Source organism: Ammospiza caudacuta, chromosome 1, assembly GCF_027887145.1.
Source record: "Ammospiza caudacuta isolate bAmmCau1 chromosome 1, bAmmCau1.pri, whole genome shotgun sequence".
NCBI lineage: Eukaryota > Metazoa > Chordata > Aves > Passeriformes > Passerellidae > Ammospiza > Ammospiza caudacuta.
In genome coordinates, this window is record NC_080593.1 from 156,649,665 (window position 1) to 156,677,552 (window position 27,888).

A 27,888-nucleotide genomic window follows, 5' to 3' on the forward strand; every position below is an offset into this window, starting at 1 on the left:
CTGCTCGGGGCCCTGCCCCACGTCACTGGCCCCCCAGATATTTCCTTGTGTCTCCCAGATGTTCCCTGCACCTCCAGATATTCCTTGCTTACCTCCCAACTTCCTGACTCCTCCCCCATGGTGAGTAACCTCTCCTAAAGCTCATGAGACCACCAAGAGCCCCCTGACCCATGGCCCAGTCCCATGTCATGGCCTTGAAGCCCCTCACACCCCCCCACCCCCAACACTGGCAGGGTCTAGCTCAGTTTCCTGGTGAGAAACGCCCCTGCTCCCAGGCCCAGCCTTGGGACTCACATCCATTTGCCAGGGAGGAAACCTTTCCCCCACACCCCTTTGACCCCATGCCAGGGACCCTCGCTGGTGTCCCTGGGGCAGTGGGATCCCCCGCAGTGGCTGGCAAAGGAGGATGAGGAGGGTGGAATGCCCTGAGATCCACGCTGATTGCTTCTGGGGTGAGCCAGCCTCTTGCCCCACACAGCCCACTGTTCCCTGCCCACGGACACTCCTCATCATCTCGTGTTGCTCCATGTCACCCTCCTGCCCCACCGACACCTCCCACAGTCCCTTCAGCACCGAGCGCCGGCAGTGACCCGGCCAAACTCGTCACCATGGAGAACTCCACGATTTCCCCCATTTTAATGCCCTGCATGTCACCCTGCCCTGCTGCTGCGGAGGCTGGAGCGAACCCTCCCCGCTGCCCCGAGTTAAACCATCCCTCAGAACCGCGGTGGCACAGGAGACACCGAGCGCCTCCCCGGCCGTGCAGGGGTCCCTCGCCCCCCGCCCGCGTTCACCCACCGCCCTTCGGGGTGTGAGTGGCAGCACCGCCCTGTCCTGGCTGGGACCCGTGGCCGCTGTCCCAAGCGTGGCCGTGGCCACCGGCTCGGCCCTGCTGGCACGGAGCGGCTGCCAGCTCGCTGTGCCCACCGCCCCGGGCGCTGCTGGCTCGGCCCCCGCCGCGCCGGGAACGCTCTGTTCAGCTCCTCCACAAAGCCCGGCCGGCCTCTCCCACGCCCCCCCCCGAGCAGGGGCGCTGAACCTCCCCATGGCCAGGGACCCCCGGACCCCCCCGGCCGTGCCGCTGAGGCTCGGAGCCCGGGTGAGCCGGCCAAGGGCTGCTGCGCCCCGTGCGAAGCGCTGCTGCTCCGTGCGCTGAGCCGGGGCCGCAGTTGGCTGGGGTCGTGAATCCCCCCGTGCCCGGTGCGAGCGGGGATGGTGCTGCCCCAGCGCTGCTGCTCTGTGCCCCTGAGCCGGGGCCGCAGTTGGCTGGAGCGGTGAATCCCCCCCGTTCCCGGTGCGAGCGGAGATGATGCTGCCCCACGGCTGCAGCCGCCACGTCCTGCCGGGCACCGGGCAGCCCCCAGGGCCAGCCGGACACGGTGGTGCGATACGGGCACGTCCTGCCGGGCACCGGGCAGCCCCCAGGGCCAGCCGGACGCGGTGGTGCGGTGCGGGCAGCGCTGTGCGGGACCGGGAGCAGCTCTCAGGCAGCTCCAGAGCTGTTTGCTCCGGCTGTCACGGGCAGCCCGCGGTGTCCGGTGCCCGAGCCGGGGCAGGGGGCAGCTCTGGGACACTCACAGGGACCCAGCGGGTCCCAGCACCAGTTTGGGGTTTGCTGCTCCTCGCTGTCCCGTGTCTCTTGGCACGTCCCGACTGGAGCAGCCGGAGCAGCCGGTGCTGGCACCGTGTCTGGGGCAGGCTGGCAGCGATCATCGGAGCTCCAGCCCTAAACCAGCCCCAGCTCCAGCTCCAGCCCCAGCTCCAGCAGCCCCGGCTGAGTTTGGGCTGGAACAGCTTTTGCCAATGCACACACTGCTATCCGATTGCCTGTGCCCAACCCCGGGCAGCAGTGCTGGCATTGTCACACTGCAGTCCTGCCCTGGGATGGGAGCACACGGGATCAGGGACCACCAGCGTGGGGCAGGAGGGCTGTGGGACCGCCTGTGACTGCACTGGAGCTGCCACAACCCATGGTGGCCCCGGCTGTGCCATCCTGCTCCCTCCCTGCACACTGACCTGGCCCTGGCAGGGGAAGTGGGGCACTGCTGTGGCTTTTCCAGCTGGTGGGTGGCACTGGTGCCTGTGCTGGGGCAGGTGCCACACTGTGGGGGCGTGGGTTGGTTGGGGCCCTGCAGATGGCATTGTGACAGCAATGAGCTGGGAGCACACATCCCCAGAGTGTCCCCAATGGGACTGAGCCCTGCTGGTGTTCCAACCACGAAGAACTACTGTGGCACCAGCACCCAGCACCTGCCTGGTGCCTCTTCCCCTCCTCCAGGGAATTCTGGTGGTGCTCCTGACCAGACCCTGGCTGGGGTTCCTCCTGCAGCAGACACATCCCAGCCCCTTCCAGCCCCCAATGCTGCAGCTCCTGCTCAGCTGCCTTATGTCACCTTCCCCGGGTCCCTCCATGGCAGCAGTGCCACATCCCTCCTGCACCACGGGGGTTTTATCTCCATTTATCCAGCCCACTCTCCCTGGCTGTTTCCCCTGGTACAATATTTTGGAGATGTGGTCGTGTCCTTGCCGAGGTGTTGGGCTCATCACCATCACTGTGGCTCTGCCCTGTTTCCCTCACAGTGCTGTCTCCCCCTCCTTGTGCTCAGCCAGGTGACCTGGCTTAATTAATCAGGGTTAACGACCAGTTAATTACAGCGCTGTGGGAGCAGCATCACCCTCAGCCTCAGGGTGCAGGCTTGGTGTGATCCCTCCTGCCAGTCCAGCTCTCCACTGGGGCATGAAGGAACTGCTGCCTGTTCATGCCCCGTGCCTGTGCCAGGGCATTGCTGGTTGTAGATTTCAGTGTTTGCCTGGCATCTTCTCCCATGTGTTGTGGCAAAGTAGCTGCACTGGCAGCATCTGAGGAGCACCTGGTCTGAGACACCACTGCTCCATGACAGAGCAGGGGCTTTTCCATGGGCCAGTTGGAAATTTTTTGCTGAGAGTCAGTTTGCTGAGGGTCAATTTGGGCTCAGCCAGCAGCTCTGCAGTGCACAGACCAGGTGAAGGGACACTGGGGACCAGATGTACCTCCAGAGGCAGCAGGGTGAGATCTGGGAGCGACCCAGCTGAAAAAGGTTTGGAAATTGAGGTGCACCGCAGGAATGCAGAGGAGCTGGAGCCAAGCCAAACCTGCAGGTACTGGTGGTGGCTGGAGCACAGGACAGACAGGGGATCCTGGCCAGGGGAGCTCTGTCCCAGCTGGTGGGGATGGGCTGTCCCTGGGGAGACACAGAAATGCTCCAAACCTCCTCACTGTGGAGCTTTGTCCCTCTGCCAGGACTTGGTGTGCCGTGCCCACCGTCCCTCTGCTCTCCCCGCAGGTGCACCATGCTGCAGGGGACACCGGAGATGGTGTGGAGGGCTCGCCGTGGGACAGGGAGGAGCTGGAGAGGTACGGGGAGTGCTGGGTGCTGCCAGGGGCACTGCTGGGCACTGCCAGATGGGCCGTGCCAGCCATGCCCAGGTGTCCACACCCTGACAGGGAAGCTGTTGAACCCTTCACGGGGCTCTGGGGCAGGGAGGGTGTGGGATGGCTGTGCTGGGGCCAGCAGGGTGTGAGCAAGCTCAGGTGTTGTCCTGGTTCAGAGCAAATTTGGGAGAGGATCCCCAAAGGGGTTCCTGTAGGAAAACAGATTCAATTGGCCCCTCCTCCCAACCGGTCTGGGAGAAAATACCTCCTTGGAGAAAAGTGGAAAAAACTGTTTATTAAACAATAAAACCTAAACGATATTGAACAATAAAACCCCTTGCTGCTCCAAAAGAGATGACAAACTGACAAAACCACGTCCCCGGGTTGCAGTCCAGCTCACTCAGTCTCTGATCAGTCCCTCTGGTGCTGGAAATGCCATGGCCCAGGCCCGGCCCGGTGGCCGCAGGTGCAGCTGCCGGTGCTCTGCTGGGTGTTCAGTCCAGAGCAGGTTTCAAGAGGTCCAAAGAAAAAGGAAAAAAACCCACAGTCCAGGGAACTTCTTTGCCTCAGCTAGCTAAAACTAACTAAAAGCAAAGGAGAGCTCTGTCCTGCAGTCTGTCCATCTGCAGACAACACAGTCAGGAGCAGGAATGTGGAGGAGTGAGTGCAGTGTCTGAAAACAAACTGCGCCCTTCTTCTCTCCCCCCTTCGCTCTCTGGAACAAGTCTTAAAGGTGCAACACTTATTATTCAGCATAAACAGAACGGGACGATTGGGGATAAAAGCATCATAAAGTTAACCCAGGACAGGTGTGGCTGTAGCCAGCAGGGTGGGAGTGAACTCACGTGTGTCTGGAGCACACCTGGTGCAGGTGGGCAGCGAGCCCAGAGTTCAGGGCAGTGCAGGGACAGGGGACAGCGGCCGTGTCCTCACAGCCCCGTGTGTCTGTGCTCTCTCCCCAGAGCCTGCCTGCGCTCCGAGCAGAGGCTGGAGGTGCAGGAGCAGCTGCTCGCCCTGCGGCACTGGCTGGACGCCGTGGAGAAGCGGCTGCTGGCGCTGCCAGAGCCTGGCACGGCCCTGCAGGTAACGCCTGGCCCCGGGTCGTGCAGAGCCGGGCAGGACCAGCCCACATCTGCACCGAGGCTGCTGAGGTCTTGGTCCTCGCAAGGGAGGAAGGCACCTGGCCACAGCTGGCTGGGAGAGCCTGCAGCACAGCCCTGCAGCCGTCCAGGGTTGGGTCTCCTGCGTCCGGCTCCCTGTCCCCAGCCCAAGATTGCTGTTGGCTTGGAGGGAGCCCCATGGCCCTGGTAGTGCTCAGAGTACCATGGCCTTGGAGGCCTGCTGGCCACAGGGCCACCTCCTGCACTGGTGGCACTGTCACAGCTGGTGGCACTGTCACCTGGGCACTGGAGAGTGGCTGAACAGCAGGGGTGCACAGCTGGGCAGAGGCAGTGTGAGGGGTGCACAGCTGGGCACAAGAGGTGTACGCCTCACAGGCTGTGCACAGGAGGTACAGCCAGGCACAGGGGTGTGCAGCTGGGCACAGGGGGGGTGAGGCTGTGTGAGGGGCATCCATCCAGGCACAGGAGGTGTGTGGCTTTGTGAGAGGTGTACAGCCAGGCACAGGGAATGAGTGGCTGTATGAGAGGTGTACAGCCAGGCACAGGGATGTGAGACTGTGCGAGAGGGGTACAGCCAGGCACAGGGAGTGTGTGGCTGTGCACAGGGGGGTGTACAGTCAGGCGCAGGGAATGAGTGGCTGTATGAGGGGTGTACAGTCGGGCACAGGAGGTGTGTGGCTTTGTGAGAGGTGTACAGCTGGGCACAGGGGGTGTACAGCCAGGCACAGGAGGTGTACAGCTGGGCATAGGAGATGTGCCCTTGTCATGCCAGGTCAGATGTGTGCCCCCACACTGCCTGCAGAGCCGTGTGCTGCTGTGCCCCCTGCCCAGGCACAGGGGGTGTGAGACTGTGCACAGGGGGTGTCCAGTCGGGCACACGGGGTTTCCAGTCAGGCACAGGAGGTGTGTCCCTGTCAGGTCAGGTCGGATATGTGCTCAGCACTGCCTGCAGAGCTGTGTGCTGCTGTGCCCCCTGCCTAGGCACAGGAGGTGTGAGGCTGTGTGAGGGGTGTACAGCTGGGAACAGGGGGTGTACAGCCAGGGAGAGGGGGTGTGTGGCTGTGCTCAGGAGGCGTGTAGCTTTGTGAGGGTGTCCAGCCGGGCACAGGAGGTGTGCCCCTGTCAGGTCAGGTCAGATATCTGCCCAGCACTGCCTGCAGAGCCGTGTGCTGCTGTGCCCCTGCCCAGGCGCGGAGCCGCAGCGGCAGCAGCGCAGTGGGGGCTGCCGGCCGCCTCCTCCTCGCCGCCCCTCGCCGGCTCCTTTTGTTGGAGGCCTGGCCGGCACACGGGCTCCCTCGGCACACATGACGGCACAAACTGAAAGGGCCATTCATCGCGGCCCCAGAGCAGACAAAGCCGAGGCCGCACAGAAACCCACCCGGCTCCCGGGATCTGAGGCTGTGCATTCCAGCCGCCCGCTCCCGCCCGGTGCCCCGCGCCGGGCTCCGCTGCCCGGGGCGCCCGTGCCACCCCGAGCCCGGTACCTGGGGCTGCGGAGCGTGCCGGGCGAGCTGCCGGCGGCCGCGGGGGACGGGGGTGGCGAGAGGCTCCGAGCTGCATCCTCACCCCCTGCCCAGCTTCTGCCTGGCATGTCCCGGCCGGGCTCTGTGGGTGCTGTGGGGTGCCCGGAGTACCTTGGGGTCAGACCCCGCTGGGTGCCCAGCCCCTCGGTGCCAGCAGCACAAAGCTCCGGAGCCGTGCGGGGAGGAGGAGGATGCCGAGCTGCTGCAGGACGCTGCGGAGCCGCCGAGGCCCTGGCAGATGCTAATTCCCGGCAGCGTCTCTGGCAGCAGACAAAGCCCCCGGCCCCGCCGCCCGCCGCTCCCAGGAGACCCCAGGGAGCCCCATCCATCAGCGTGGCCGACGCGCCTGCAGCGGCCCCCCGGCTCCCGGGGCCCAGCGAGGGGCACCCGTGCGGCTCTGGGGGGCAGCATCCAGTCCTGGGGGGCTCTCAGGGGCTGGGAGGCCGGGCTAGGGCAGGGTGGGGATGGGGCTCACGCCAGGGGCAGGAGAAGCCTGGGCTGGGCGCCTCCGGCTGCCCCCTGCTCCCTCCAGCACGCCGGGTGGCAGGGAGGGGTTCTGGAGAGCCAGGCCCGCAGCACCCTGGCTCTCAGGGTGAGATTCAGTTTAGCATCTTAACAGCCCGGCCTGACCCCCGTCAAACGCAGCCCTGCTCCACTGAGCCCCCTGGGCCTCTGGCTGAGGGGTCCGTGCACCCAAAGAGCCCCAGGGAGTGGGGCCAAGCCCCTCAGGGAGCGCAGCAGCCACTGCCTGAGGGGCCAGAGCCAGGGTGGGGTCTGCAGCCCCATAACGGGAGGAGCTGTGGGGCGGTGTGACCATGGGGCCGTGACACTGGGGTGGTGGCACCGTGGGGCCGTGACACCGTGGGCTGTGCTGTGCTGGGGCTCATGGTGAGGCAGCACAGCCTGGGCTGGTTCTGGGGCAGGTGCCGGTGTGGTTACCGGTACCAGAGCAGTTGCTGGTGCCAGCACAGTGCCAGAGCAGGTGCCGGTGTTAGTGCTGGTGCCGGTGTCGGTACAGGTGCCGGTGAGAGCACAGTGCCGGGTGTTAGTGCTGGTGCTGGTTCCAGTGCTGGTGTCGGTACAGGTGCTGGAGCAGGCTCCGGTGTTAGTGCTGGTGCCGGTGCCGGTACAGGTGCTGAGGCAGGTCCAGGGGCAGCAGCAGGCGCAGGTGTTAGTGCCGATGCCGGTGCTGGTGTCGGAGCAGGTGCCGGTGTCGGTACAGGTGCCGGTGTTAGTGCCGGTGGGAGCGCGGTGCCGGGGCAGATGCTGATGCTGGTGTCGGTACAGGTGCCGGGGCAGGTGCCGGTGTTGTGCCGGTGTCGGTGCAGGTGCCGGGGCAGCGCGGGGTGCGGGCTCTCGCCCCCCCGGGCGGCGCGGGGCGGGCGGAGGGCCGGCACCGCCCCTCCCCCGCGGGATGGCTGCGGGGCCCCGGGGGTTTCCCCGGTAACGGCGGCGATCGGCTCCCGGAGGGTTAACGGGGGCGGTGTGCTGTGTCCGGGGTCAGACCAGCCCCGCCGAGCCCGGCGCTGCCGGTGCCAGGGTCTCCGCCCGGTGCCCCCGCGCTCCCCCCGCGCCGCGGGCGCGGCGCACAAAGGCGGCGGGGCCGGGGCGGCGGTAACGGGGACCGAGTCTCCCCCCGTCGCCTCCGCCCCGCTCCCCCGCGCGGGCCGGGCCCCCCCGGAGCGGTAACGGCGGCGGCGGCGCCCCCGGCCCGGCCCCATGGACGCCCGAAGCAGCCGAGGGGTGAGTGCGGGGCGGGGGCTCCGGGACCGCGGCGTGCGCGGGGCCGGGCGGGGTCGGTGTCCCGCGTGTCCCGAGGGTCGGGGTCTCCCCGGGTCACCCCGCGCACCCGCGCAGCCCCCGGACACGCGGGGGTTGCGGTGGGGTGGGAGTGCGGTGACCCGCGGGGCTGCACCCACCGGGACCGTGCCGTGGATGTGGGTGCGTGTGCAGTGACCGCGCCGTGGGTGTGTGTGTGTCGTGACCGCGCACGGGGGTCGCGCCCGTGCCGTGGGTGTGGGTGTGTGTGCCGTGACCGCGCACAGGGGTCGCGCCCGTGGCGTGCCCCACGGCGGGTTGGGCCGAGCGGGGGGCTCAGGGTACCCCGGCACCCACGGCAGGGGCACGGCCAGGGTGGGTGCGTGTGGGCACCGTGTTCTCCCCAAGCGTGTATGGGGCTGCCACAGGTGTGTCTCATGTCACGGCTGATGCAGGAGTGGTGGTCCCATCGCTGAACTCCCCCCAGCCCCGAGCAGGGGTGCGAGCGTGGGGTCTGCCTGTTGGGGAGTGTGTGCACACGGGTTGGAGTGAGTGTGTGTGGTGAGTGTGTGCGTGTGTTTGCATACGTGTGGTGTGTGCGTGTTTCTTTGCACACGTGTGTGTTATGTGCGTGTGTTTGCACACGCTTGTGATGAGTGTGCGTGCGTTTGCACACGTGTGTTTGTGTGTACACACGTGCACAGGGGCGTGTGCCCAGGGCCGGGGGCAGCAGCACTGCGGCTGCGGCGGGGGGGCTGCCGGGGGAGGGTCCTGCCGGGTCACGCCGGGGATTTATGGCTGCGGCAGGGCTCGCAGGCTGGGGAGGCCACCTGCCCGTCCCCGCTCGGTGCCCCCAACCCCGTTCCCCGGGCAGATGCTCCTCTCTGGCTGCTCCTCGTTAATCCAACGGCGCGGGGCGATGCCGGGCGGGAGCATCTGCCTCTCCCCTGCTGCCACTGCCGCGTCCCCTGCCCAGACGCGTGGGACGGGCACGCTGGGCACCGCCTCGGGGTCCCTTCCCTCCAGCCGTGTCCCCTCTGCCTGTCCCGGTACGCTGGCTCTTGACAGCCCTTTGCTGGGGGACCCTCAAGACCGGAGGGTGAGGTCAGGCAGCGCCGTGGAGTGAGGGGTCGAGCCGAGCGCAGCCCGGCGGCACCTGCGGGTCCCGCGGTGGTCCCGGTAACGCGCACCCCTGGCTCGTTGCAGGCCGGGATTTGAGGCGGGGGCCCGGCGCCCGCGCCATGGGGAACTCGGTGAGCCGGCCCAGCTGCCTGGGCGAGAAGAGCCGGCGGCCGGAGGAGCTCCTGCGGGAGCCGGGGCTGGACGCGGGGCAGCCACCCGCAGGAGGCGTCGCGGAGGCCTGGCCGGTGCTGCTGGAGAAGGCGGCGGTGCCGGTGGAGAATGGCTGGAGCCCGGGGCCCGGTGTCGCCCGGAGCCGGCCGGGCAGCCCGGTGCTGAGGCGCAGCCAGTCCGAGGTGGCCGTGCAGAACGGGGGTGCGGCTGCAGTGCGGGGGCAGGTGGGGGGCGCGACCTGGACCCCCCCCCGGGCTGGCGCTCCCCGCAGCACCTGGTCCTGGAAGCCCGTCACCACCCGGGAGGTGACCGAGGTGACGGAGGTGACCGAGACCATCGTGACGGAGATCGTGGAGGTGACCGAGTACCCGGCAGGTGACAAGGGTGGCGAGCCCGTGGTCACCCGCACGGTCACCGTGCTGACGGAATGCGTGGGGGAGCTCGCTGCTGCTGCTGGACACACGGATGGCACCGAGGTGACCGACGGACAGAGAACCTTGCTGGGAGGACGCTGTGCCAGGCTCTGTGCCACAGCGCTGCCCTCCAGCGGGGTTTTCTCCTGGCCTTGGGCTCGTGTGGACTTGCTGTCTGTGCCCTGGTGTAGGCAGGGCTGGTGGCACCGCTCGTGCTGGGCACCCAGCCTGGTGCTGGAGGACAGGGAGCTCCCTTCCCTCAGCTCTGGCTGGAGGGGCCATGCATCTGGAGGGTTCCAAACGGCACCAGGTGTGCAGCCCCTGCTTTGGGGAGCCCTGTGAGGGATTTCAGGGAGGACCCCACGGGCTGGACAGGGTCCCACTGTCACCAGTATCACCTCGGAGAGAGTGCACGGTGTGGGGGCTGCTGCCCAGCCCCATGGCTGCCCTCCACGTGCCCACACGGGCAGCTCAGCCACCTCTCCCCACAGGTGTCCTCACGGGCTGTGCCCGTCCCAGAGGAGGCAGCAGAGAGGGGCCAGGAGACGCTGGAGCGGCTGCTGGCCTGGGTGGCAGACATGGAGGAGCTGGTGAGCAACCAGAAGCCACCGTCGGCGGAGGCCAAGGTGGTGAAGGCGCAGCTGGAGGAGCAGAAGGTCAGCCGGCGTGTCCCGCCCACGCGTGTCCGTGCGGGGATTAGGGGGCCAGGGCTTCAGCCCAGGGCTGTGCTGGGTTGGGAGGGGTGCACAGGAGTGCCCAGCACAGTGTCCCCGGTTCCTGCATCTCCCTGGGTTCCAGCCTAGTGCTGTGCTGGGGTTCGAGGGGTGCACAGGAGTCCCCAGCACGGTGTCCCCTGTCCCTGCAGCTCCTGAAGCGCCTGCTGGAGGAGCGGAGGCCACGTGTGGAGCTTGTCCTGCAGGACAGACTGACGGCACCCGAGGGCAGCACCGGCCTCTTCAGCCTCGGGGAGAGGTGGGACAAGCTGATGCAGGAGGCTGAAGCCAGGTGGGTCAGGGGCCAGGTCCTCATCACTGGGCTGGCATCCACGTCCTGCTGGCACAGGCTCTGCCCTCTGGTGTCCCCCACACGGGGTCTCTGTGACACCCTGATGTCCCTGTGCTCTGCCCCGCTGGCACTGGGGCCACCATGATGGAGGGACTGTCCCCATCACATGTGCTGGGGCTGCGCAGGAGTAGCGGCTCCAGGGCTACATGGACAGTTTGTCACACAGCCCTTCCCCCTGGTCCCTCTGTGGGACACTGTTCCCCTCTGTGGGGACATTGGCGTTGCTGTGTCCCTCACTTCAGGGCAGCACAGGGCATGGACATGCTGGTGATGGGGAGAGGGGGCTTTGCTGGCCCGGACACTGTCACTGCCTACCTCACCAGCCCTCCTGGTGCAGGTATGGCTGCCTGGAGCGGATCCTGCCGGCAGCCCAGGGCTTCCAGGAGGCTGTGGATGCCTTCCAGGAGTGGCTGGGTGCCACAGAGAGGCAGCTGGCCCAGCTCTGGCGTGCTGATGGCTGTGTGGGCCGCGTGCAGGACGCCCACCAGCAGACCCAGGTGGGCACAGGTTGGGCGCGGGGTGGGCACAGGGTGGGCACGGGCACCTGTGTCATCACTGGTCACTGCTACAGGCCCTCTGTGAGGAGATCCGCGGGCGGCTGGGGGAGCTGGATGGAGCCCTGGAGTGCGGGCAGCGCGTCCTGGAGCTGGTGACAGGCGAGTGGCAATGGCTGGGAGTGGTGGCCACAGGGACTTGGGATGGGACGAGAACAGACAGAGGCAGCCCAGGCCAGCAAGGGGGCCCCGGGCACTGGGGGTCTTTGGGGTGTGCTGATCACCACCAGAAGCTGTGCTGTGGTGTGAGGGGCAATAGCACCTCAGGGGATGCAGAGGGGACAGGGTAGAGAACTTGGGTCAGAGCTGGGGTGGGACAGGGTTCAGTGTCGAGGTGGGACAGGGTTCAGTGGTGAGGTGGATCTTGCTGGCAGTGAGATGAGGGGCCAGAGCTGGATGTGGGAGCAGGAGGAGCAGGGGTAGGAGAGGGAAAAGTCAGGACAGAGTGATTGCCAAGTGGCTGGAAGCTGTCGGTGTGGCCAGTTCCATGTCCAAGGATGCCAGTGTGGTGGCACTGATGCCAGTGTGGTGGCACTGATGGCAGTGTCACAGTGGCACTGATGGCGGTGTTGCGGTGCCACAGGGGAGGAGGCCCAGCTGACGCAGGAGAAGATGGAGTCACTGAGGATGCGCTACCTCATCGTGGGCCAGAGCAGCGCTGACACTGCTCACCGGCTGGGGCAGACCCTGGAGGCCTCGTCTCGCCTGGGCACGGCCCCTGAGGACCTGGCACTGTGGCTGAGCCGCATGGAGAAGGAGCTGGGCGAGCAGGAGAGCCAGCAGGATGGCCAGGAGCCCCCGGTCACTGCCAGTGACAGGGAGAAGGTTTGGCACACTGGGCTCCCCGAGCCCCTCACCATTCCCAACGTCAGTCCTGGTGCATTCACACCCTCCCTGGCTGACGTCTGCCCCTCCGCTGCAGTTTGAGCAGGTCCTGGAGTCCCAGCTCAGCCGTGTGGCCGAGCTGGGTGAGCGGCTGGAGGAGATTGGCCGGGTGCAGCTGGATGCTGAGGCTCTCCGCTCGCAGCTCTCCGAGCAGAAGGTGGGTCTGCAGCAGTGCCCAGGGGTACAGGGGGCACTGGGCTTGGCATCACCATCCCTGCCAGGACCTGGCATCCACCTGTGGCTCCATTCCAGCTGCTCTCTGCCGAGATCCTGCACTGCCGGGGCCTCATTGAGCGTCTGCTGGGCTTCTCGGAGCCGCTGCTGCGCTGCTGCCCTGAGCCCCTGCAGCAGCGCCTTCAGGTGAGCTGCGAGGGTGCCAGGGGACATTACCAGCGCCCAGGGATGGCTGTGCCCTGTGTGGTAACTCCCTGTCTCCACAGCCGTCGGTGCAGGCGCTGCGGGAGCGCACGGAGCAGCTGTCCCTGCGCAGCGGCGCCTGTGCCATGCAGCTGGAGCACGCCCAGTCCCTGCTCACCCAGTTCTCTGAGGCCCTCGAGGAGCTTCTGCCCTGGCTGGAGGAGACGCAGGCCCTGGGGGTGCAGCTCTCGCCCAACGCCATCAGCTACGAGGCCTTCAAGGAGCAGCAGGCACTGCTGCAGGTGTGGGCAGGGCAGGGGCAAAAGGGACTCGCTTGGCCACCCTGCAGGTGGGAGCGGTGATGGGATGGGGGTGGCACCGCCATGGGCACCATTGGGCTGGGACACCCAGTGAGCAGGAGCCCTCTGGGAGCAGCACCGGGTGCAGCAGCACATCCCTGTGGGGCGAATCATATGGGGCACATCCCACCCCAATGCGCCCCCACGGCTCTTCCCCGCTGCCAGAGCCTGCGGGAGGCCATCGCCGAGCACCGGCCGCTGGTGGGGAAGCTGCAGCGTGTGTCAGCGCAGCTGCTGGACCTGAGCCCCAAGCAGGGAGCCCCGTTCCAGCAGCGCTGGCAGGAGCTGGAGGAGCAGTATGGCCACATCCGCGAACGTGTGCGCCAGGCGGCGACTCTGCTGGAGGATGCCCTGCCGCGATACAGCCAGGTATGCCCACCGCTGCCCTGGTGGGGCGCATCCCCGGGGCCATACCTTCGAGTCACTGGGCTGGTCCGCAGCTGTCAGAGCGCATGGACCTGCTGCTGGAGTGCCTGGAGCGGCTGCAGAGCCGGCTGCAGAGCCAGCCCCCCATCCGTGGCGATGCGGCCCATCTGAGGGAGCAGATCCGGGAGAACAGCCTGGCCCTGGGCGAGCTGGAGAAGCTCGGGGTGGCCCTGGAGGGGATCCGAGCACAGGGCGAGGAGCTGCTGGCCACCGTGCAGGCGGTCAGCTCCGACGCTGCGGACAGAGGTACCGGCATGGAGGGGTGGGCACGGCATGGCCGGCAGGAGATCCGTGTCCCTGTCAGGGCCTGTGTGGGTGCTGGGGCCCTCGCGGCACCCCGATCCCTGACCCGCTGTGCCCTGTAGGGATCCAGGAGCGCACCGAGCAGCTGCTGTCACTGTGGGGCTGCCTGCACAGCCGCTGCCAGGAGCGGGAGCGGTGGCTTCGGGAGCTGCTGGCACTGGCTGAGCGCTTCTGGCATGGCCTGTCTGAGCTGGCTGTGGCACTCAGTGACACCCAGCAGCTCGTGCTGGGCCTAGAGGAGGCTGGTGGTGAGCCCGAGGCCATCCGCACGCGGCTGCGCACCATGCAGGTATGGCTGGGTGGGGGCTTGCTGGGCAGTGCCATGACATGGGCAGCCCCTGGTGTGGGCAGCCCTGAGCAGCCCTGTGCCCTGCGCAGGCTCTGCGGGAGGACATTGATGCGCTGCAGGGCGAGCTGGACACGCTGGGCAGCCTGGGCGTGGAGCTGATGGCATCCTGTGGGGACCCTGACAAACCTGATGTCACCAAGAGCTTGGACGATGTGAGTGTCCTTGGGGCTGGGTTCAGGGAGGGACATCCTGGGGGTGTGAGGATGCTGCTTGTGGGGGTGGCGTGTCCCCGATGCCCAGCAGTTCCACTGACCCCCACAGTGCTCCCCACTGACCCCCACACAGCTCCTGTGCCCCGGAACTCTTGTGGTGTCTCCAGACCTAGATGTCCATGTGGTGCCGCCCCTGTGCCCCTGGCCCTTGTGACGCCTACACCCTGTCCCCCCGAGGCACTGCTGACCCCTGTGCCCTGTCCACCTTGTCCTCCACATCTGGCCCCCCCGTGCCCCAGCCCCACTGTGTCAACACTGACCACTGTGCCCTGTCCACTCTGTCTCCCTGTGCCCTGTCCACCCTGTCCCCCACATCCTGTCCCCCGGCATCCCAGCCCCACTGTGGCACCACTGACCCCCATGCCCTGTCCACCCTGTCCCCCATGCCCCGGCCCCCCTGTGGCACCGCTGACCCCTGTGCCCTGTCCATGCTGTCCCCCCGCTCCCTGACCCCACTGTGGCACCACTGACCCCTGTGCCCTGTCCATGCTGACCCCACATCCTGTCTCCCTGTGCCCTGGCCAAGCTGTGGCACCACTGACCCTCGTGCCTTGTCCACCCTGTGCCCCCGTGCCCTGGCCCTGTTGTGCCCCCACTGACCCCTGTGCCCTGTCCACCCTGTCCCCCATGTCCCGTCCCCCTGTGCTCCGGCCCCGCTGTGGCACCACTGACCTCCGTGCCCTGTCCCACTGTCCCCCTGTGCCCTGTCCCTGGGTTGGCACCACTGACCCCTGTGCCCTGTCCACCCTGTGCCCCCTGTGCCCCAGCCCTGCTGTGGCACCACTGACTCCTGTGCCCTGTCCGCCCTGTCCCCCATGTCCCGTCCCCCTGTGCCCCAGCCCTGCTGTGGCACCACTGACCCCTGTGCCCTGTCCACCCTGTCCCCCATGTCCCGTCCCCCTGTGCCCCAGCCCTGCTGTGGCACCACTGACCCCTGTGCCCTGTCCCTGGGTTGGCACCACTGACCCCTGTGCCCTGTCCACCCTGTGCCCCCTGTGCTCCGGCCCCGCTGTGGCACCACTGACCCCCGTGCCCTGTCCACACTGTCCCCCCGTGCCCGGCCCCACTGTGCCCGCACTGACCCCCGTGCCCGGCGCAGCTCTACTCCTCCTGGCACAGCCTGAGCCGGGTGTGGACGGAGCGGAACGGGCGCCTCGAGGAGCAGCTCCAGGCCGCCCTCAGCTACCAGGACACCATGCAGGTGGGTTTGGGGGCAGATCCCCCATGGAGGTGGCAGTGTCACCCTCCTGTCCCCACTCAGGGGTCTGAGGGACCGTGGGGTCACCACGGGTCCCCAACCCCGCGTGTTTCCTGTCCCCAGCGGCTGCTGGAGTGGCTGGACGCGGCCGAGCTGCGCATCGCCGAGGAGTTCCTGGTGGGCGGCGACCTGGACATGGTGCAGCAGCAGCTGGCCGAGCTCAAGGTGATGAGATGTTCCGTGCCGGGCTGGGCTGGGCTGTGCCAAACTGTGCTGTGCCACTCCTGGCTGAGCTGTGCTGTGCCAAACTGTGCTGTGCCGTGCTAAACGGTGCTGTGCCACACTGAGCTGTGCTGTGCCAAACCGTACTGTGTCATGCCAAACTGTACTGTGCCATGCTAAACAGTGCTGTGCCATGCCAAATTGTTCTGTGCTGCACTAAACCATGCCGTGCCGGGCTGTGCTGTGCCATGCTGGGCTGTGCTGTGCCATGCCAAACCATGCTGGGCCAAGCTGGGCTGTGCTGTGCCACACCATGCTGTGCCGAGCCAGGCTGTGCTGTGCCAGACAGTGCTGTGCCACGCTTGACCATGCTGTGCCACACCAAATCGTGCTGGGCCATGCTGTGCCACACTAAACTGTTCTGTGCCAAGCTTGGCCGTGCTGTGCCATGCCAGGCCATGCTGTGCTGCGCCAAACTGTGCCGCACCACACCGGGCCATGCCGTGCCATGCCAAAATGTGCTGTGCTGCCCTGGGCCATGCTATGCTGCACTAAACTGTGCTGTGCCACACCGGGTCGCACTGTGCCATTCCAAACCATGCTGTGCCACACTAAACTGTGCTGTGCCACGCCAAACCATGCTGGGCTATGCTGTGCCATGCCGTGCCACATCATGCCCTGATCCCTGGGGGTTGGCAGGGGCAGGGAGGGCAGCGGGTGCTCCAGGCAGAGGTTGGATGGATTGGGATGGCACCTTGGACAGTGCCCAGGCCCCAGTGCACAGGGTGGCCAAGTCCTGCCTGGGGTGGCCCCCATGAGTCCCTGAGGTGCTTGGGCACCCCCAGAGGAGCAGCTCAGGGCCCGGAGCCTGTGCTGTGACATGTGTGTGGTGCCCTGGGGTCGGGCTGACCCTGTCACCAACCGGTGCCACCTGCCAGGAGTTCAAGCGGGAGCTGTACCAGTGCAAGGTGGACGTGGAGAGCCTGCGGCACCAGGGGGGCACAGGGCAGGGGGACCCCCCGGCCACACTCTGCGACTTCCGCCAGCGCTGGGACCACCTGGAGGAGGAGATTGTCAGCAGACAGGTGGGCAGGGGGCACAGGGGGCACAAGGCAGGACTGGCAGGACAGGGGGGTGCTGTGAATGTGCTGGCTGGGCATGTCCTGTGGGTGCTGGGGGGCACGGGGCTGGGTCAGCGTGGGGGGCTGCAAGTGGGCACTGGGTGGGTGCTGGGTGGGTGCCCATGGCTGGGTGGGCACTGGGCGGATGCCTAGGGTCAAGTGGGCACTGATTGAGCACTGTGTGGGCACTGGTTGGGCACTGGGTGGCTGCCCAGGGCCAGGTGGGCACTGGGTGGGTGCCCAGGGATGAGTGGGCACTGGCTGGGCGCTAGGTGGGCACTGGTTGGTTGCCCAGGGTCGTGTGGGTGCTCTGTGGGCACTGGGTGAGCACTGGATGGGTGCCAGGTGCTCTGTGGGCACTGGGTGGCTCTCCAGGGCCATATGGGCACTGGGTGTGTGATGGGTGCTCCGTGGGGACTGGGTGGGCACTCAGTGGGTGTTCAGGACTGTATGGGCACAGGATGGGTGCCCAGGACCGTGTGGGCATTGGGTGAGCAGTGGGTGGGCACTGGATGGGTGCTCAGAGCCAGGCGGGCACTGGGTGTGTGCTGGGTGCTCTGTGGGTGCCCAGGGCCATGTGGACACTGGGTGAGCACTGTGTGTGTGCCGGGTGTTCTGTGGGCACTGGGTGGGTGCCCAGGGCCAGGTGGGCGCTGGGTATGTGCCAGGTGTTCTGTGGGTGCCCAGGGCCATGTGGACACTGGGTGAGCACTGGGTGTGTGCCGGGTGTTCTGTGGGCACTGGGTGGGTGCTCAGAGCCAGGTGGGCACTGGTTGGGCACTGGGTGGCTCTCTAGGGCTATATGGGCACTGTGTGTGTTCTCAGGGCCAGGTGGGCACTGTGTGGGCACCGGGTGTGTGCCAGAAGCTCTGTGGGCACCCAGGGCCGTGTGGGCTGCCCTTCCCTCCCCTGACCCCACGTTTCCCTCCCGCAGCACCAGCTGGAGGCGGCCCTGCTGGGGCTGGGGCAGTTCCACACGCAGCTGGCCGAGCTGCTGCAGTGGCTGAGCCGCACCGGGGAGCAGCTACGCGGCCCCGCACCCCTGCGGCCCGACCTGCAGAGCTGCGAGATCGAGCTGGCCAAGCACAAGGTGAGCCTGCACCGGGGCCGGGGGACACACGAGCACAGCCATGGTCACACTGCTGGCGTGGGGGTCCTGGGGGTCCTGGATGTGGTGCCGCCCCCAGGGTGGGTGTCCTGGTCAGGGTGGGTGTCCTGGGTGTCCTGGTCATGATAACACATCAGAGTGTGTGCCCTGGCTGTGGTGGCACCGCCAGGGTGGGTGTCCTGGTCAGGATGGGTGTCCTGGCTGTGGTTGTACCCCAGGGTGGGTGTCCTGGTCAGAGTGAGTGTCCCGGTCATGGTGGCACCCCCTGGGTGTGTGTCCTGGCTGTGGTGGCACCCCCAGGGTGGGCGTCTTGGTCGTGGTGGCACTCCCAGGTTGGGTGTTCTGGCTGTGCTGGCACCACCAGGTTGAATGTCCTGGCCATGGTGGCACCCCAGGGTGGGTGTCCTGGCCAGGATGGGTGTCCTGGCTTTGGTGGCACTCCAGGGTATGTGTCCTGGTCAGGGTGGGTGTCTTGACCCTGGTGACACCCCCGGGCTGGGTGTCCTGGCTGTAATGGCACCCCAGGCTGGGTGTCCTGGCCCCAGGGCGCTGCCTGGCCCCCCCCCCCCCCTCGGATGCAGCAGCAGCTGGGCCGGGCAGGCTGCAGCACAGGACGCGTCCCCTCCCTCGGTGACAGCACGGGAGGAATGAGCTGTCCCAGGGCCGGCCCCGTGCCACAGCCCTGTGCCCGGGCATGCTCCTTACGTGCCTGACATGGGCGAGGCTGCGAGGCCCAGGCTGTCCCTGCTCCAGGGAGGCCGTGAAAGGGGTACCTGTCCCTTTTGCCCCTGTCTCATTTGCCTCTGTCTCCTCTGCCCCTGTCCCGCTGCCCCTGTCCTGCTGCCCCTGTCCTCTCTGCCCCGTCCCCTCTGCCCCTATCCCTGCCGCTCTGCTGCCATGAATTGGCAAATCCTGTGCCTCGGCCCTGCTTATCACCCTGGCACCAGCCTGGAGGCACCCATGGGTGCCATCCCTGCCCAGCGTGGCACTGTCTCACCCCAGGGCTGCGGTGGCAGCAGTGCTGGGGGCAGCAGAGCTGTTTTGGGGCGAGGGGCTTTAGGAATGCAGGTGTGGGTGTGACTACCAGGTTTAGGGGCTTTAGGAATGGGGGTGTGGGGTGCCCCTGTCTCTCTGTCCCAGCTGTGACCCTGCCACTCCCTCCCCAGTGGCAGCAGTGTTGGGGGCAGCAGAGGTGTCTCGGGGCCAGGGGCTTTAGGAATGCGGGTGTGGGTGTCCCTGTCCCAGCCGTCACTCTGCCACTCCCTCCCCAGTGGTGCTGGGGGCAGCAGAGGTGTGTCAGGGGCTTTAGTAATGCAGGGTGTGGGTGCCCCGTCCCAGCGGTAACCCCGCTGCTCCCTCCCCAGATGCTGGAGGCAGCAGAGGTGTTTTGGGGTGAGGAGCTTTAGGAATGGGGGTGTGGGTGTCCCTGCCCGTCCCCAGCCATAACCCTGCTGCTCCCTGCCCAGTGGCAGCGGTGCTGGGGCAGCAGAGGTGTCTCGGAGGCTTTAGAAATGGGGGTGTGGGTGCCCCTGTCCCAGCCATAACCCTGCTGCTCCCTCCCCAGTGGCAGCAGTGCTGGGGACAGCAGAGCTGTCTCAGGGCCAGGGGCTTTAGGAATGTGGGGTGTGGGTGTCCATGCCGGGTTTAGGGGCTTTAGAAATGGGGCTGTCCCTGCCCGGCCCCAGCCGTGACCCCGCCATTCCCTCCCCAGTCGTGCTGGGGGCAGCAGAGCTGTCTCGGGGCCACGGGATTTAGGAATGCAGGGTGTGGGTGTCCTTGCCGGGTTTAGGGGATTTAGGAATGCAGGGTGTGGGGGCCCCTGTCCCAGCTGTGACCCCACCGCTCCCTCCCCAGCAAGGCTGGGGGCAGCAGTTTCAGACTGAGGGGCTTTAGGAATGGGGGTGTGGGTGCCCCTGTCCAGCCCCAGCCGTGACCCCGCCGCTTCCTCCCCAGCAGTGCGGGGGGCAGCAGCGGTGTCTTGGGGCCAGAGGCTTTAGGAATGTGGGGTGTGGGTGGCCCTCATGGGTTTAGGGGTTTTAGGGGCTTTAGGAATGCTGGTGTGGGTGTCCCTGCCCCTGTCCCAGCCTTGACCCCACCATCTCCTTCCCAGTGGTGCTGGGGGCAGCAGATCTGTTCTGGGGCCAAGGGCTTTAGAAATGGAGTGTCCCTACCGCTGCCCCACACCGTGACCCCACTGGTCCCTCCCCAGGTGCTGCGCACCGATGTGATGTCGCACGCCCGCACGGTGCAGTCGGTGACCGAGGCCGGGCAGGGGCTGCTGCTCTCCAGCCTGGGTGAGAGCGTGGAGGGGCTGCAGCGCAGCCTGCAGCAGCTGGAGCAGCACTGGGAGCTGGTGCGCAGTGAGACCGAGAGCCGGCAGCTGGAGCTGGAGAACAACCTCAGCCAGGTACAGCTGCGGTGCCCCACGTTGGGCGCCAATATATTGGGATTAAATACCGATATAGCGGATGGAACGGGCCGGGGCTGGTCTGGCCCTTGCTGCTTGACCAGAGATGGCAGCTGTGGTGGTTTCACCTCAGAGACACCTTTGGCTAAGCTGGATGCTGCAGCTGGGTGCTTGGGACAAGTCCAGACATGCAGGAGCTCAGGTTTACCTCTGGTGGAAAGGCTTTAAGCGAGGTGAAGGAAAATGAGTTGGTTCTGCTGGAGGGTTTTGATCCAGAGCTTTATTCCTGGCACACAGGCCTCTGAATCCAGCAACAGCTCCAACAGAACCAATGAACCGCGTGGTTGCTGTTCCTTTTAACCCCAGGGAGAGGGGGAGGGAAGGGGTAGGGATCCCACCATCCAGGTAAGGGGGGGGAATTCTCAGGGGACAAATGACACCTGGATGGCCCAATGTCTCCCAGGGTTGAGTGGCATCTTTTGAACTTCACCAATCACATGATACCCTTTCTGGAATGCCAGGATTGATGGACAGCGCTCAGCAGGGGCAAGGGAGGGGAAGGGAGAGGGTATTGGCATACCTGGGGAAAGAAGCGGGATGACTGAAACAGGCTACAACCTGAGCCCCGCCTCGCCCCCAGGTGCAGGACATCACGCTGGAGATCACGGAGTTGCTGCACTGGCTGGAGCAGGTGGAGCTGCAGCTCTTCTGCTCCAAGCCGGCCTGGGGCCACCCGGATGCCACCAAAGAGAAGCTGAACGCACACCTGGTGAGAGCCAGAGGCAGCCTGGGCCCTGATGGAGGACCGGCCCCTGCAGTCTGTTGGTCTCCTGGGGGGATGTGTGACCCAGGTCCACTCTTCTCCACACTGCTGGGCCAGGATCCTTCTCTGCTGCCTCCTCCCCTCAGCCAGGCAGAGCCTGGTGCCCCTCCCTCAGCTGCTCCAGCTCAGAGCAGGAGCCAACTTTGTCCTTGTCCTGAACCTGTTCCTGTCCCTGTCCACATTCCTCTCTTCATCCCCTCCCCCTGTTCAGTGTGGCTGTCTCCCTTGTCCCCGTCCTCTGTACCCATCCCTGTCCACTGTCTGCTTTACCTAACCCCTCCACATCCCCATGCCTGTTCCCATCCCTGTTCCTATGCCTCTTCCCATCCCCATCCCCATTTTCATCCCTGTTCCCATCCCCATCCCTGTTCCCAGCCCCATTCCCATCCCCATCCTTGTGCCCCCTTTCATCCCCATCCCTGTTCCCATCCCCAGCCTCATTCCCATTCCCATCTCCATCCCTGTACCTGTCACCCTGCCTGCCCCATCCCCATTCCCATTCCCATCCCTGTCCCCACCCCCATTCCCATCCCCATTCCCAACACCATCCCCATTGCCATCTCTGTTCCCAGCTTCATCCCTGTACCTATCACCCTGCCTGCCCCATTCTCATCCCCACCCCTGTTCCCATTCTCATCCCCATCCCTGTTCCCAACACCATCCCTGTTCCCATCCCTGTTGTCAGCCCCGTTCCCATCCCCATCCCTGTCTCCAGCCCCATTCCCATCCACATCCCTATACCCGTCACCCTGCCTGCCCCATCCACATCCCCATCCCTGTCCCCAGCCCCATTCCCATCCCTGTTCCCATCCCCATCCCTGTACCCATCACCCTGCCGGCCCCATTCTCATCCCCACCCCTGTTTCCATTCCCATCCCCATCCCCTGTCCCCAGCCCTGTTCCCAGCCCCACTCTCATTCCCATCCCTGTTCCCATCCCCATCCTTGTTCCCAACCCCATTCCAATCCCTATCCCCGTTCCCATCCCTATTCCCAGCCTTGTTCCCATCCCCATCCTTGTTCCCTGTCTGCTTTACCTGATCCCTCCCCGTTCCCATCCCCATCTCTGTCCCCTGTATACTTTACCTGACCCCTCCACATCCCCATCTCTGTTCCCATTCCCATCCCCATTCCCATTCCTGCTCCTGTTCCCAACACCACCCCCGTGCCCATCTCCATCCCTGTACCCGTCACCCTGCCTGCCCCGTGCCCATCTCCATCCCTGTACCCGTCACCCTGCCTGCCCCGTGCCCATCTCCAACCCTTTACCCGTCACCCTGCCTGCCCCATCCACATCTCCATCCCCATCCCACTCCCTGTCCCTTCCTCCCCCTGCCCTTTGTCCCGCCGCTGATGCCGCTTCCGCACTATCCCACTGTCCCTCTGTTGACGCCACTGTCCCGCTGTCCCGGTGCTGACTCCGCTATCCCGGCAGGAGCTGTGCCGGGAGCTGGAGGCGCGGGCCGGTTCCTACCGGGGGCTGCGGGAGCGGCTGCAGCGGCTGCTGGACTCGTGCCGCGCCGGCCGGCCCTGCAGCACTGAACACAGCCTGCGCCTGCTGGAGCAGAAGTGGGACAGCGTCCAGGCCGAGGCCCAGGAGAGGAAGGTGTGCGGGGGGCTCTGACCCGCGGGGGGCTCCCCCTGAGCAGACCGGGTCAGGAGCAGGGCAGCCGGTGCCCAGCAGTGCCTGCCGTGCCCACCGGTGCACACCATGCCCGCAGGAGCGCCTGGCCGAGGGGCTGACGGTCAGCACCGAGTTCCACGGCTCGGCGCAGGAGCTGCTGCGCTGGGTGGCCCACGCCGAGGAGCTGCTGGGGTCCCCTGCGCCCCCCAGCTTCGTCCTGGACACCGTCACCGCGCAGATCCAGGAGCACAAGGCAAGAGCGGTGCCCTCAGAGCTGGTTGGTGGGGCAGCGGTCTGCCTCAGGGGTGCCCAGGGCAAGTGGCATGTGTGTCCCTGTGGCACCACGACCCAGGAGCACATGGCAAGAGCGGTGCCCTGGGGGCCAGTTTGTGGGGCTGGGGTGTGCCCCAGGGGTGCCCGGGGTAAGTGGCACCTGCAGGGTGCCCAAGGCGAGTGGCACGCGTGTCCCTGTGGCACTATGATCCAGGAGAAAAAGGCAAGAGCGGTGCCCTCCGGGTCGGTTTTTGGGGCTGGGGTCTGCCCCAGGGGTGCCCAGGGTGAATGGCACGCTTGTCCCTGTGGCAATACGGTTTGTGGCGCAGGGGTCTGCCCCAAGAGTGCTGTGTGGCACCTGTGGGGTGCCTGGAGGAGTGGCACGTGTCCCTGTGGCAATACGATCCAGGAACACAAGGCAAGAGAGACACCCTCGGGGTCAGTTCATGAGGCTGGGGTCTGCCCCAGGGGTGCCCAGGGCGAGTGGCACGTGTGTCCCTGCCACCATATGGCACAAAATGAATGATGCTCACAGACTGAGATGTCCGAGGCAAAAAAGGGTGTGTTTACTTCTGCACCTTGATATTTATAGAATTCCAAAAGTCACCAGGGATTGGAGGATGGAATTGTCGCCTCTCCAACCGCACTGGTCAAACCAACAGCCCGTCAATTCTCTCCTCCTCCAGAACGGGATGCAAAACAATCATTATTTACATGAAAAGCACATGAGAAACAAAAATGTAAACATCAGAATACTTGGAAGAACTTTAGAAGAACAGGGCACCATGTCCCCACCACAGCAGAGCGAGCAAGCTCTGTTACTGGAATTTACCAGTGTTGCAGATGGGACATGCCTTGGCCCTTGATGCTGAACCTAATGGGGGCAACTGTGGTGTTTCACCCCACAGACACTTTTGGCTGGCGGGGTGTGTGGTGTTTCACCCCACAGACACTTTTGGCTCTGGGTGTGTGGTGTTTCACCCCACAGACACTTTGGGCTGGCTGGGTGTGTGGTGTTTCACCCCACAGACACTTTGGGCTGGCTGGGTGTGTGGTGTTTCACCCCACAGACACTTTGGGCTGGTGGGTGTGTGGTGTTTCACCCCACAGACACTTTTGGCTGTGGGTGTGTGGTGTTTCACCCCACAGACACTTTGGGCCGGCTGGGTGTGTGGTGTTTCACCCCACAGACACTTTTGGCTGTGGGTGTGTGGTGTTTCACCCCACAGACACTTTGGGCTGGCTGGGTGTGTGGTGTTTCACCCCACAGACACTTTTGGCTGGCTGGGTGCTGCAGCTGGGCCCATGGGGACAAGTCCAGGGCTGCAGGAGCTCTGGTGGTGCTGGGATGGAGCTGCCCCCCATAACAGGGGCTGCTCCTCAGGTTTCCCTCTGTGGAGAAGCTTTGAGGCCATGGTGAAGGAAAGGAGTCGGTTCTGATGGAGGGTTTGGATCCAGAGCTTCATTCTGGCCCACAGGCCTCTGAATCCAGCAACTCCTCCAACAGAACGCCCTGAGCCTGCGCTGTTCCTTTGAACCCCAGGGAGAGGGGAGGGAAGGGGTCGGGTGCCACCAACCAGGGACAGGAGGGGAGGGACAAAGGGACAAAGGACACCTGGATGGCCCAATGCCCCCACGGGTAGAGGGCATCCTTTGAATCTGCCAATCACTCGAGGCCCTTCTGGAATTCCAGGACTGACAGACAGTGCTGGGAGGGAAAAGGAGAGGTGACTGACACACCTGGCAGGCAATTATCAGTGAAGGGACCCAAGTTCTGGGGTAAACCCTGAAATAACACTGCAACACTCTGTGCCCCATCCCAGCCCGTGCCTGGTGCTCCGTGTCCCCTCCTGGCACGGGCTGTGTCTGGGGGCTCCTCACCCGCCCCAGGACCCCCACCCTGAGCTGCCCCCTCCCCGCAGGCCCTGGTGAAGGAAGCGAACGCGCACGGGGAGAAGCTGGGTGGCCTGGAGGCCGTGGCCGCGCGCCTCAAGGATTTCAGTCGGAAACAGGACGGGGCCGTCATCCAGAACCTGGTGCTGGCAGCCCGGGAAAGGCTGGGCAAGGTCCTGCAGCGGGCAGCAGAGAGGGGAGCCGTGCTGGAGGAGGCCCGGAAACGCAGCAAGCAGGTACCGGGACACAGCCTGGGCTGGGGAGGGGTCTCTGCACGTTGGCTGCCTTGGGACACGGGCCTGGAGGGACAGGACAAGGTGCCAGAGGGCAGGGATGGATGGGATATGGGGAAGAAGTTCTTCCCTTGAGGGGGGTTTCCAGGAGAAGCTGTGTCTGCCCCATGCTCAAGTGTCCAAGGCCAGGTTGGATGGGGCTTGGAGCAACCTGGGCTAGTGGAAGGTGTGGCAAGGGGGTGGAACCGGATGGGTTTGAGTTCCTTCCAGCCCAAACCATCCCGGGACTGTTGATTCCATGTCATGGGTCCTGCTGGGAGCTGGCCCAGGAGGGGACCTGATGGCTCTGGTGCTGTCACTGTGCTGTCCCGGCCCAATAATTTCTTCCCATGATCTTGGGAAGAAATTCTTCCCTTGAGGGGGGTTTCCTGGAGAAGCTGTGTCTGCCCCATCCTCAGAAGTGTCCAAGGCCAGGTTGGACAGGGCTTGGAGCAGCCTGGGACGGTGAAAGGTGTCCCTGCCATGGCAGGAGGGTGGAACTGGATGGGCTTTGAGATCCTTCCAGCCCAAACCATCCCGGGACTGTTGATTCCATGTCATGGGTCCTGTTGGGAGCTGGCCCAGGAGGGGACCTGATGGCTCTGGTGCTGTCACTGTGCCGTCCTGGCCCAGGAAGGGACCCCATGGCTCTGGTGCTGTCACTGTGCTGTCCTGGTCCATGATTTGCCCCGTGGTGGTGGCCAGGCCGTGTCACTCCCTTGTGTGGCCTCATGGCTCCTGTTTCGGTGGCCTCACATCCACTTTGCTGCTGGATCCCCCCCGAGCCCCCTGCAGCCCCCTGAGCCCTGCCCTGCCCTGCAGTTCAGCGAGTCCCGGCGGCTGCTCCTGGACTGGATGGACGAGGTGGAGCAGAGCCTGGAGGAGCCTCAGGACGTGGCCACCAGCCAGGAGGAGATCAAGTGCCAGCTGGCTGAGCACAAGGTGGGGCTGCCCCTCGTGCTCCTCGGCACGGGGGGTGCAGAACTGAGCTTCTGGGGGGTCCCCAGCTCCTGGGGGGGTTGGACAATACCCCAGGGTCTCAGGTTGCTGTTGATAATTGCTGCCCTGAGATGTGCAGGATGTCTCTGCTTCGGCCCGCGCGGCTGAAGAACGAGTCTGGACTCTTCACTTTTCAGTCTTGAGGTTGTTTATTAATTCTTATCTCTAAAATTTTCTTTCTGCCCAGCCGAGATCTGCTCAGCAGGGCAGCCACAGGCACTCTGACCGCCCCTGAGGTGGTGTTATCCTTTTATACTACAAACTACATATAACATATTTACACTTAATTCCCAATACCCATCACCTATGTCAGACAGTGAGCTTCTACTCTAAACCGATCCCAAAGTGCCAGCATCACAGCAGAAAATGGAGAACAAGAAGAAGGAAAAAGGCTGGACATGTCCAGATTCCTCTATCTTGTCCCCATACCAAAAATCCTAAAATCTACATTTTCACCCTGTGATCATTTTATTATTACACCATTGAAACCTGTGTGACTTTCAGGTCCTCATGCAAAGTTGGCAACTTGCTCCAGGGGTCAAAATCAAATCCCCAGGTGTTGTGGGCTACGTGCCAGGATCTCTGAGCCCCCGGCAGAGTCCTCGGCAACTCTGGACACCCAGAGGGATGTGCTGAGCTCTGACACCAGGGCCATCCTGCAGTGCTTGGAGACCTTGGGGGAGTGCTGGGCTGAGGGGTGTTGGGCATTTAGGGCATCCCAACCACCCCACAGCCCCTGGGGGAGCAGGGAGTGTCCTTCTCCAGCCAGGGGACCCAGCACCCGGGGGAACACCCAGTGCCAAGGGGGTCAGGGAGCACCCTAGGGCCATCCTGCAGTGCTGGGAGACCTTGGGGGAGTGCTGGGCTGAGAGGCGTTGGGTTTGTAGGGCACCCCAACCACCCCAGAGCCCTTGGGGGAGCAGGGAGTGTCCCCCCACACATCTGGGGGAGTCCTGGGCCCAGGGATGTTGGGCATTTAGGGCATCCCAACTGCCCCACAGCCCCTGGGGGAGCAGGGAGTGTCCTTCTCCAGCTGGGGGACCCAGCCCTTGGGGGAACACCCAGCACCAGGGGGTTCGGACAACACCCTAGGGCCATCCTGCAGTGCTGGGAGACCTTGGGGGAGCGCTGGGCTGAGGGGTGTTGGGTTTGTAGGGCACCCCAACCGCCCCAGAGCCCTCGAGGGAGCAGGGAGTGTCCTTCTCCAGCTGGGGGACCCAGCCCTGCCCACTCTGTGTGGTGGCTCTGGGATGTCCCTGGGTGCCCACACTGCCTGTGCCCCTGCAGGCGTTCCAGAAGGTGCTGCGGGCCAAGCGCCCGGTGTACGAGGCCACGCTGCGGAGCGGGCGGGCGCTGCGGGAGGGGGCGCGGCTGCCCCAGGACCTGCAGCCGCTGGAGGAGCTGCTGGGGGAGCTGAAGGAGCGCTGGGACGCGCTGTGCAGCCACGCCGCGGAGAGGTGGGGGCGGCGCCGGAGGGGTGGGGGTGAGGTATGGGTGGGGTAGGATGGGTTGGGATGGGGATGGAACGGGGAAGGGGTTGGGATGCAGGTGGGATGGGGATGGGAGAGGGAAGGGGTTGGGATGGGGATAGGATAGGGAAAGGGGCTGGGATTCGGATGGGACAAGGAAGGGGTTGGGATAGGGAAGGGGTTGGGATGCAGGTGGGATGGGGATGGGACAGGGAAGGGGTTGGGATGGGGATGGGATGGGAATAGGGATGGAAATGGTGCCCACAGCATTTCTGGGAGGGTTTGGGGTGCAGAGGAACCTTGTGAAGGTTTGGGGTGCCCGGTAACCCTGTGCCCACTGCTGTGAGGGTTTGGGGTGCAGGGGAGCCCTGTGAGGGTTTGGGGTGCAGGGAAACCCTGTGCTCACTGCTGTGAGGGTTTGGGGTGCAGGGGACCCCTGTGGCCACTGCT

General features: G+C 65.3%; 1 protein-coding gene across 1 annotated transcript in view; it reads left to right on the forward strand.

Moving 5' to 3' along the window:
• Positions 1-1,306: 1,306 nt before the first annotated feature.
• The window catches only part of LOC131564393 (microtubule-actin cross-linking factor 1, isoforms 6/7-like), a 40,798-nt gene continuing 14,216 nt past the window's right edge, over positions 1,307-27,888 (forward strand). Inside the window, exons 1-26 of the mRNA XM_058814866.1 lie at positions 1,307-1,603; positions 3,324-3,394; positions 4,375-4,495; positions 10,012-10,176; positions 10,386-10,525; positions 10,923-11,082; positions 11,157-11,241; positions 11,723-11,964; positions 12,062-12,181; positions 12,277-12,384; positions 12,465-12,683; positions 12,906-13,109; positions 13,181-13,412; positions 13,532-13,758; positions 13,848-13,970; positions 15,130-15,231; positions 15,352-15,453; positions 16,389-16,535; positions 17,506-17,661; positions 19,889-20,086; positions 20,727-20,855; positions 22,344-22,514; positions 22,630-22,785; positions 24,728-24,934; positions 25,793-25,912; positions 27,257-27,426. Of these exons, the coding sequence (XP_058670849.1) occupies positions 1,307-1,603; positions 3,324-3,394; positions 4,375-4,495; positions 10,012-10,176; positions 10,386-10,525; positions 10,923-11,082; positions 11,157-11,241; positions 11,723-11,964; positions 12,062-12,181; positions 12,277-12,384; positions 12,465-12,683; positions 12,906-13,109; positions 13,181-13,412; positions 13,532-13,758; positions 13,848-13,970; positions 15,130-15,231; positions 15,352-15,453; positions 16,389-16,535; positions 17,506-17,661; positions 19,889-20,086; positions 20,727-20,855; positions 22,344-22,514; positions 22,630-22,785; positions 24,728-24,934; positions 25,793-25,912; positions 27,257-27,426 (4,172 nt within the window). The remainder of the gene's footprint in view (positions 1,604-3,323; positions 3,395-4,374; positions 4,496-10,011; positions 10,177-10,385; positions 10,526-10,922; positions 11,083-11,156; positions 11,242-11,722; positions 11,965-12,061; positions 12,182-12,276; positions 12,385-12,464; positions 12,684-12,905; positions 13,110-13,180; positions 13,413-13,531; positions 13,759-13,847; positions 13,971-15,129; positions 15,232-15,351; positions 15,454-16,388; positions 16,536-17,505; positions 17,662-19,888; positions 20,087-20,726; positions 20,856-22,343; positions 22,515-22,629; positions 22,786-24,727; positions 24,935-25,792; positions 25,913-27,256; positions 27,427-27,888) is intronic.